This window comes from Fonsecaea erecta (genome assembly GCF_001651985.1).
Source record: "Fonsecaea erecta strain CBS 125763 chromosome Unknown Scaff10, whole genome shotgun sequence".
NCBI classification, from domain to species: Eukaryota; Fungi; Ascomycota; class Eurotiomycetes; order Chaetothyriales; family Herpotrichiellaceae; genus Fonsecaea; species Fonsecaea erecta.
The window spans coordinates 6,050-16,484 of record NW_017387253.1 but is presented as its reverse complement, the minus strand read 5'-3'; the positions used below and the strand labels follow the sequence as shown (position 1 = coordinate 16,484).

The 10,435-nt window shown below is 52.3% G+C and overlaps 2 protein-coding genes across 2 annotated transcripts; one reads left to right on the top strand and one right to left on the bottom strand.

The window, feature by feature from the left end:
* Window positions 1-1,296: 1,296 nt before the first annotated feature.
* Window positions 1,297-2,253, top strand: AYL99_09748 (hypothetical protein; the record flags this gene model as incomplete). The annotated part of the gene is made up of 1 exon (XM_018841255.1): window positions 1,297-2,253. One exon carries the CDS (start codon window positions 1,297-1,299, stop codon window positions 2,251-2,253), a length of 957 nt encoding a protein of 318 aa, XP_018688964.1.
* A 7,278-nt stretch (window positions 2,254-9,531) lies between these two features.
* On the bottom strand, window positions 9,532-10,013 carry AYL99_09747 (hypothetical protein; the record flags this gene model as incomplete). Its single annotated transcript, XM_018841254.1, has 2 exons — window positions 9,532-9,917; window positions 9,977-10,013. The coding sequence occupies 2 exons, from the start codon at window positions 10,011-10,013 to the stop codon at window positions 9,532-9,534; spliced, it is 423 nt and encodes a 140-aa protein (XP_018688963.1).
* Between the last annotated feature and the right edge of the window lie 422 nt (window positions 10,014-10,435).

Genomic DNA, 10,435 nt, shown 5'->3' with positions numbered 1-10,435 from the left:
GTATCAATGGAATTCCCACACTGGGCTCTGCAAATCCAAAGATCTGAAAATCTGGAGGCGATAAATTTGGCTCGTTGAAGCTAGATGTCGCAGAGTAGTTGACTCGGCCTCACCTTTCTTCAAGGTCCTCAAAGAACCAAAAGAACCAAGCCAATCAACCCAAATTGTGCCGTACTTCCAAGTTTCGACTCGTCTGCACTGCTACATATACATGCTGGCTCTGCATTTCCCAATGGACCAAGCCAACGTGGAGATTGATGGTCGAAGTACTCATCCGAAAGCTGGCTGGGCTAGGCACGGGTCGCTTGGAATCGGCTCGAACATGGTTTCCTTTCCTGCGTGGCGGACAGATCGCCTGAGGGCGAGAAGCTCACCATAAAGCTGTGGGACTTGTGCGTATCGTTCGTGCTGGACTGGACTCCAAGAACGTGGCCTACATCGAGCAGCTCAGCTTATCATGCAGTCTACGCTGCCGCGTCCCGCGGGCTACTGCTCGTTTTCCGGCAGCTTGGCCATCAGGCACGATACAGCGATGTCGCATAACGTCAATTACGAAGATCCCCTTGACAGAAACCCAAGGCGAATGGCGACTTGATTCGGATCCAAGTTTCTCCGGCTCAGATATTGATTGCCCGTCTGGGTAGATCTGGCACAATAGTGTACTTTATTGTACTGTACGGTAATGAATGCCACCATCCACTACCATGGACTGTAAATCATGTAAAATACCAGGCAGAGCAAGCGACACGTCATCATGCCACCCAATTCCCTGATGTAATTGGCGCCATGCCAAATCATGACCTGGTCCTTTCCTCTCAAACGCTCTCAGGCGCCCCTCTCCCGCTCCCTCCTCCCTGCCTGCGCTCCCCTGTTTACAGCCACTTCTACATCTCACTCCCCTCTGCACCCTCTTCTTCTCCTTCACCCATCTCTTCCTCACTCTTCTTCTTCCTCTTTTTCTGCTTTTGTTCTTCATCCACTCTTCCGATCGTTTCGTTTTGATTTCTCATGCCGTTCTTGCCCTTTTCCTTTACCTTTCTTCTCTGTGCATGAGTTTGCTGTCGCTTAGTTGCTGTTTGAGTTCCTTTTTTGGTTGCGGCAGACAGACTTGTCGCTTTGGTGGTAACCCAGACTACATCCACAGCTCTTCTTTACTCTTCTCTTCTCTGCTTCTCGTGGTACTCTGCCCTACTGCCACAACGCCTCTCATCGCCTCACCTCACTGCCGCTCGTGGGAATCTGCACTGCTGCTAGAGTTCCTCTCATCCCGCCACTGCCTGTCCCGTGGACGCCACAATGGCAATCCCCTTCTCTCAGTCCTATGAACCATTGCTGGCACCGACAAACTCTGAAAACGACAATCGTCCTGCCTTTTTCGTCATCAGCCCAGAGTCGCTACGCACGGACCCCTTCAGTGACGATGAGATCATGCGGGGCATCAGATCTCTAGAAAGAACAGCGAAAGGATTGCGGGAGCGCATCTACGCCGAACTCTGGGAATATGGTGTTGACTATATACCCGAGAAGCCTCACCATCGGTACGATGGTAGAACGCAAAAGTTCCTCTTCGAGCTGGCAACACAACTGGAAGATATGCTGGCTCAAATACATTCTGGATCCCTCCAGGTTCTAGAAGCCTGCAGGCAGCTCAACGGGCTGCTGCAGTTTGCCCACCATCCAACCTCCTCGGACCCACCGACACTGATGGATCCATTGACGAACGCTGCTATCAACGACACAAACACTACTCTGGAGGCGTTGCCTGGTCTGACCGAGAGCCTCACAGAGATGCAGGAGGAGATCGAGGCTTTGTGTCACATCATCAAGTCACTTGTGAAGTTAATCGAGCATGCTGCTCTCGAGTGCCTCCGCTACAGCGCCTGCGAGGTGCAGGACGCACGCAAGATCCGCGTGGGCCTCGAACAGGTCTGCTACCAGCGAAAGCAGCTCAAAACGTTTGAGACAGCGACCGAGGCAATGCGAACCATTCTTAAGGATTGCTACTCTACCAGGATTGTCTCCGACCACGACATTACGCGCATACGTACCCAGCTGAACGAGATGAAGAACGCCTTCACAAGCCTCTACCCGCCACCCCCTATCCAGATGCAGACACCCGATTCGGGAAGCTCATACCGCCATGTTCGCCGGACCCGAGTCTCAAATAGGACAGCATTTGCCAGCTATCCCGCTCATTACACCCCCATGGTAACACCCTGGTCCACCCGGGATATACACCCACGCCGAGGGTAGGAAGATGACATTGTTCGAGATGTTGAAAAGGAAGAAGACAAGAAGCGAGCAAAGCCAACACCGCCTGGATCATCCCTGGCAGGGAAACAGCTGTAGACGTGAAGGTGAACATACCCTGGGGTTGGGAAGTAGGGATGCATTCTTATGGTGGACGGGAGAGGATTGTCATACCCTCGTGCACAAGCTGTTGATGGCAGAGACCTGCTCATATCATTATTCTTCACCTACAGGAGGGCGGCGACTCGAAGGGAGTCAAGACGGGAAATAACAAGAGCAGAAACGATACGACACAGGAAACAACACGTTGTGGAAAGCAATAGTCAACACGGAAAACAATACATACTGGCTTCTCATTTCATTTCATCTCTCGTCGTTTTAAATCAGTGACCATATCTCAACAGAGGATCCATTGCCATGTCGCTGTCTTTGCACGAAGTTACCCTTGGGCGACGACCTTTTTCTGAAGAACTATTGAGATAGGTACCCAGCCAGCCTGCCAACTAACAGGTCGGCATGCTGCATGTTATCGCATTGTTCTGTCTCTTTCCTTGGGCGTCTTGGTCTTTTTGACCCGTGAACGAGCCTGGCGTTGGGGCCACTCACAGCACACATTTTGGTGACAATATGTACAGTCCCGGGCTGAGAGTGCCTTCCTGCCGCGGTTCTACCGACGCCGCGCGTATCTTTACCCCGAATGTTGCCAAGGGCCGACCCTTGACCAAAACCCGATATTTCTCGCTCCCACACATTCTCTCTCTAACTGCCATCCTTCAATGAAGCAGTCAGGCTTCGGGAGCAGATACTACCATATTGTTGTGCTCCCCATTGGACCTTGAAGAGAAAGAGACAGTGCTTGTGGCTTTATGGAATGGCCCTGACTGGCTCTGCCTCCCTGTGTCGCCTTAAGCGAGATGACCTAGGATGTCGCAGCAGATCTGGTCATCTCTGGCCTCGAGCCCCGTCAATGCAATCGGATTGATCCCATCACATGAAGAAGAAAGCCAGGTCTGATATATGTTGGGCCGCAGTGGTCTGATGGCTCACTCTTCGACAAACGCCACCGTCGTCACGCTCGGTGTGATGGTCCTCATCGGAGTTTCTTGTCTCGACCTGCTCTGTGTCTTTGGAAGGACCTCTCTGAGACCCTCCAGACCATTCCATCTTCAGAGATGGGGTGAAATGGTTTCGTTCCTTCCTCTGAGTCGGAAGGAAAGACCGGTCATGAGCTGCACCCTGTTTGACAACGGTGACCTTTCATCGGGGTTTAAGGACACGACTCTCCAAACATGATCTCCGCTAAGCATGCCCGTTCCGCAGCCGTTGGAGTGAACGTTGATCCTGCACGAATGAAGAGCTAAATGGACGCAAGACAAAAGCGAAGCAAGATTGCAAGAGCTGTGCCAGGTCCCGCTGGAATTGGACTTGGAAAAGGTAATAGAAAGGAGATGAAAAGGCACACTAAGGGGGACCCGTGCCAGAGGCGAAGATTATCTATTATCATATCATCTTCCCAAGTCAGGGCCAGTTTGTGTCACGTCCATGAACAAGGATAAACTCCATGCAAAAGACAGTTGCATCCAAGGGCGAGCGATCCGACGACGTCTTGTACTACCACGCCAGTCTTGAACAGACAGAAGGATCGAGTCACGAAGTGATCAAATTTGTCTCAATTTCTGGATGCATTGTCTGGCTGGTTCCTGTTGGGCACGTCGTGCTGTGTCGTGAGCCGGTGCAAAGAGGGCAGAGGCAAGATCATACAAACCGATCAATCTCAGATCGCCCCATCAACGCGCTCACTCTCGCTCGTTTCAAGTCATCGAGCATGGGATCGGGGAGGACGAGAACGAATGACCCAGGTTGTGTACACACAAATGGCGAGGGTTGCTGTGTAAACTAAGTTGGCATGGGTTCATCGGCCCCCCATGCCACTGAGTGCCTTTGCCAGACAGTGAGGATCGGAGAGGGTAGTACCATCAACCTCGGTGTGTACCCTTCGGGGAGGTGATACGAATGGTTCGTCTTTCTCCGAGCCATGGCTTCCGGCTGCAGAATCATGTCGACGGGCCTTCACGTGGTCCCCGACTCACCCTTCATATCAACCCACACTTCCACACTGCCACAGGCCAAAACAGCAGCAGCAAAAACACGAGGCCCATGAGAGCTGTGGCATCCAGACTTCACACTCCGTTTCGCTAAAGCTTCCCCCAATGCAAAGAAAGAACGGGCCCTGGTCCTTCGACTTGAGTCTGACAGAAGCTCTGACAACAGACGGTGGCTCACATCGATGGGAGGGGGGTGGGGGATTTCAGTGGTTGTCCCCTTCAAATACAGGGTAGGAGGGTATGCTCTGGCCAATCCAGCAGGGTGTAGAGACTGTCCGTGGAGTGTCTCAAAATTTGCTACCCGGCTGACTGCCCGCATGGTGACAGCTGGCAGGGGGTCTAATACCCTAGTGGGCGTGAGCGAAAAAAGACAGACTGTTGAGTTGTGTCGCGAGGAATTCAGGACATGAGCACAACCTCGTTTCATGGGCTCCCCCTCTCGTTGCTTGAACTTGCACACAGTCCTCCATGCTACAATTTCATCAATCCCATCATCGATATTTCCACTCTACTGGTGCCTGTGAAGACCCAGATCGATGCATGAGAGAGGATATGCTAATCCAATCCGACACACAATGTATCGTTGTCAGTCAGACTTTGCTCACTCCTACTCCAGCCAACTCGAGAGTCGGCACATCATTCAACCCCTGGGCAATGTGCAGGCCGACAATACCTGGTTGTGAGACTTCGTTGGCCTGTGCTGGGAGTTAGTCAATCCATCGACCAAGACAGCCGTATGGCCAGCAACCTGGATGATTACACTACTTGGTGAGTCGTTCTCTTCACGGCCCTGGCATGGGCAGGTCGAACCGCTGACCATTGAAGATATCGGATGCTCCATTGCAAGCAACATGGACGAGGTCCGACTTCACGACAGCAGCCGCACGGAGCAGCTGGTGCGCTGTCTGTTGGCAACTCAGAGGATGCAAGAGGCTTTCTCTTTCTCTGGATTTATCTCTGAAAAGCAACAGCGACATGCGGAACGTCTCTGCCATATTCACTCAATAGCTTGAAGCCGAAAGCTCAGCAATGCGCCAAAGGACATTGCCAAAGCTGCTGGCTCTCAAATCCACACCGTTCATCCACCCATCTATCAACCAGTCCCAGGGCCTGTCCTCGTCCGAGTTCATCGAACGAGTCCGTCTTTTTGAGAAGGCCTGCCCCATCCCCATCGTCATTTTCATCACCGCATTATACAAATATCGACTCGTGCTTGTCCTAAATGACTGTCTCGTGGTGTCTTACCGCGCAGGTCCTGTCTCAGACATGGACCACGAAATGATGCTCGCCTCCAAATCCTCTCCATTTACGTGCTTGCATCCTGGGTCGCCGGTCACGCCGCATCGTCCAGCTCGTGCTGGATGTGCTCCTCGTCGAAAGCAACACCTAGGACTTCCATTACCCCAACAAGGTCGCCGTCCGGAACGGGCAAGCAACGTTCTGTCCAGCAACGTCTTATCGGATGCCGTTCCTCTGAGCCGCGACCATCGCCTCCCACTCCGCCTTGGCTGCTGCTTGCTTGATGACTTGAGACGGTATCCGACGGAGCCGTGGCACAACCTTTTCCTCTTGTCCAGTGCTTTGTGACGTGTTCTTCTTTGATGATCTCGATGCTTGCCGCATGGACCTTGCGCAGCGAGCGAGAAGGATGACGGGGGCGTCTGCGTATGAAGACATTCGAAACATTCCCAAATGCGCGCAAAGATATCATGGTCCTCTCCAACTTGATGTAACGTTGCATCTGGAAGAGTTCCTGTGGTATGTTCAAAAATACCGATCTGTACAATCTCAATGTATCCACAATATGCGTCCCGGGAGTGTACGGTATCGATCTGGTTTGTATGTAGTCTGGACGGACACCCTGCTCGTTGCGCAAGGTCGTTTCAACCAAGAAATCCACGAGGTCAAAGTTACCTGTCTTCACGACCGGGATGCTCTCAGAAGCAACACATCGCGAGTTGCCACACTCGCTTATCGTCAATTGCTGCTTTGGTCGACTTCTCAGAGGACTCCACCATGTCCTAACAGTCGCATTCCAAGCCAAGGGTATTTTTTTACCAGTGTTCGAATCCATGTCGATCTATACTATCGACGCGCATGGCCAGTCTGGATTAAGAATTGCATCGAGAAAAAAGGCGGCGTTCCGAAATCATAATGACCATTCACACCGGCGGCCTGGATCTACCTTCCTAACCATTCCCTGCTATCGACTTTCTGTACATGCTGGGAAATGTATTGCGTAGATTCGAGGCGCAAGTCGGTCGACAGGAAGCAAGACTATGTACCCAACAGGAAGGGACTAGAAGCAAGATATGTGAGGGAATTCAACCAGTGGCTCATCTTCTATGGCCAGGTCGATGTTCTCGTCAATGGCGATTGGCTTTTACTGCCTTTTGTCGATCACTGTACGTGGCTTACCTTGAGTGCGTATTCACTCCCTACGCTCGTGGTTGATCTTTGCGATCTGCAAAGAGAAGATCATCCGCATCCACCATAACGACGCAGAGGAGTCCGAAATGGCAAATTCACACCCGGGTTGACTGCCAACCTCTTGCAATGCTGTTCAGAATATCTGCTTCCAAGCTAGCGGCTGGAACAAAGTATGGCCAATTCTGAAATTAGGTGAGCATCCCTCACACTGCCCGCTAAGTTGATTGGCACCGAGATGGTCAGTCGGACCGATATTGATGCATCAACTTCTTCTTCGTGACGGGACCTTCGGAGTCAATGATGATCACCTCTCAATTCCAACTCTTTAATATCCAACGATTCTGTGGTGGCTGTTCACAAGATCGCGATCCAGTTCGGTGGCCTGCTAGCACCACCAGGCATGTTGAACGGCGCGCGCGCGAGGACACCTCAGACTGACGATGGATCCTTCGAACATGTTGAATTTGCCTTATGATACCCTCAACTATGGGGCCGATATGAACGAATACTTGGAAACATCAACTCAATTTCGTCGGCTGGCCGTCCACCTCAAAAACCGTCGTCAATTTTAAGATAATCCTCTACATCACCGCACTGGTGCCGGATTCAGTGAACAGTGGTCAATGTTGGAAGAAGACACCAATCTAGTGCAGCTTGTACATTTCTTCCAATGGAATGACCCAGTTTTCCTTCTCCCACGGAAGGACGGCCTCATGTGTAACATTTCGCCAACTCTACGAGGCCGTCACTAGGGTCAGATTTGGGCGGAGCAGCACGAGGTGCCTCTGCTACAGTGACCAGTCTCCAGATTAAGACGCTGCCAATGATGAATCGGGAGCGAGTGTCAGGAAATACAAGGGTGAGAACTATGGTTCTCTCTTGGAGATCGGATGGCAGGAGAGCCGACGCTCTGTCCACTCCCTCTCGTGTTCTGCATACCAACTCTATGACCAGGCACGGCAGAGAAGGTCTGGTCGTTGCAGAACATGCTTAGCGCTTCGGGCGCGATCTTGAGTTCGTCGAGGCCCTCCTCCTGTGGAGGAGGGGCCTGGCCTCATCTGATATATATGATTGGATCGTCGGCGGAACTTCGTATGGGCTGATACAGGAGCAGCATGCTTGGTCTTCATCACAGGAAGATTATCAATCCTTTCGACATGGTCCAGAATGCTGTCGGCGTTGATCTCCTTGACTATGGCGCCGTCGGCAAGAGGGGCAAAACCATGACCCTTGGCCCCAGTAACCACGTTATCCGGAATGACGAAAGAGAAATCTAAATCAATCAAAAGGAGGCAAGGTGGCGGAAGCCAAATGCAGCGCCAGGGCCAGCCCCATCATCGGGAGCGGCCCCCTTTCATCTCTCGAAACCATGTTTGCTCATGATGAGTCAATGAATCGTTATACCTCCCGCAACCAAAGACCATCACACGGTATCAGATCTTCCAGGATCGAGGACCAATGACCTGGGAAACACAGTCGCTCTGTTGGTCTCTGAAAGATCTCCACGGCCTCTTTCCAGGTTAAGAAGTACAATTGGATGACGGATCGAGATAGTTGGACTCGAGGACGTTCTATGAAGGTAAATCTTTCGCTTCTTGACGATCTCACGGCGGCTGCGGCAGAGGTCACGATGGACGCCTGTCCGATGTTGCAAACAGTGCCGTTATGGCGACGGCGGCGAGTCCCACAGTCAGACTCTGCCATTGCTCTGACACCGTGCGATCAACGGGGCGGCTCGTGGCTCAAGAAAAGGATTGCACTTTACGCCATGACGCGGAATATCAATCGTACCTCGGAGTCCTAACAAGGTGCGGGACGACACCCTGGAAGCTGTGTTCTACGAACACCGAAGCCTTGTTCACCTGACGTGGTAGCCATGTCGGCCGTTTGCATTGGGCCAATTGGTAGAACCTGCCGCCTCTGCTGCTGAAAGCGGAAGGCTGTGTTTGCCGTGACTACCATTTATTCCCTGACATTCGGCATCGGCTATCCGACCATCATTCGCAGTTTCCCGTCAACTTAAGTAGCCGGCCGAATATTGAGACCCGCGGAGAAGGAAATAGATGGTTGAGGTTCCGAAAGCCACCGCATCCGCATCGCTGCTCTAGTTTCGCCATGCTGCCTTGCGAGCAGCCAGACCATCAGACACAAGCAGTTGTTTACAGTAGCCAGCACTGAACGATTCCCTCCATGTCAAGCTTGGAACAGAAGGGCACGTGTAAATTCCAACTTGTTCCCAAGCTAGCTTCTTGTACGGTTGCGGCGAGCCTGGCATGTTTCAGGGGGTCTTCATAGGCGCACACGTCCCGAGACGCAGGATTGCACAGGGGTCGAAAGGTTCGACACCAATGGTCTTCAGGAACATGGGCCGTACGTCGCACAACCACAGATTGAGCGACTTTCCGATCCCACGGCTTTCGTCGACTAAGATTTCTTCACTTTGGTCCAGTTTATCTCCTGTCACCGCACCCCTGTCTGTTGTGGTCAGGCTATTGCCTGATATCACATGGAAGAAGAAGGAAGCAAGGAATCCACCGCACCGGTGGAGATGAATGGCTGCAATAGCACGATTCTCTAGCTATCTAGCTAAATGTGTTGTTGTGGGCTGTCTCTGACGGAGTCTTCTGGAGAGGAAGGAAGTGGGATGGCGAGGTAGAAGTAGCCCTCGGCAGACCTTCCCCATCTTAGCTAGTCACGTGTTGGCGCGTCAGTCACGTGTAGACGCGACGCGTGACACCTGAGGCAACTAGCTGCGAATGTTCCCGGAGTAAGTCTCTTCTCTCTGACCGATTAGTTTCCTTCTTCTCCGATCGATTCTCTCATGGCGCTTGTAGTAGCCCGGTGGCGCAGACAATGCTATCGTATTCTCGGAGGCGCCAACAACTACAAGAAGAAGCAGTCTCGACGAAGTGATCCAGGGCCTCAAGGCCAATATCGAGGCGCCGGTATCAGCTTCGTGAAGACCATGGAGTCGGTCATCTTGGATGTTCAACACGACTCCGGCGAGAGGTGTTACCAGTATCGGGTGGATAATCCTTCTCACGTAGTTGTTTCGTCCGAGTCCCAGATGGGTGGGCAGAGGCCCAACAGGAGATGCAGCTGTGATCTTCGAAGTCAGTGTCGTCCATGGCGCTGCCCACGCATCAGCCCTATAGCCGCTACCCGTGTCCGAAGGGGATGCTCTCTATCACTGTACTTCTCGGCACAGACTTGAATCCAGCCCTTCATTCGTGTTGTTTCTTTCAATTCTATTCCGCTCCCACTCTCTCCTCGCTCCTGCTTCTCCGGCTGGATGCGAATAATGGATAACGCCAAAGCACAGCGTCAGCATTTATCGCTGCTTGGGCCATTGCACATCAGCGATAACAGCGCTATCATCTGCAGCCTGGATAGACTGCTTCGTCAGGGAAGCCTTGACAAACAAGCAACTGTGTTGCCAATGTGACGTGCATCCATGACCAGGTGCTGCGTGCGATGATCGACATGGATTCTCTCCGGTCGATAATCACCTCACGACTCCAGCTCGAAGTGAGGATGAGGCTCCACGTCGGAATACTGGTGACACTGGCCAATCAAGGTGCGGACTGGACTTTTCTTCTTGGGATACGGGGACAAGCCTTCGACAGGGCGCGTAGCCTCTGGCATCGGTG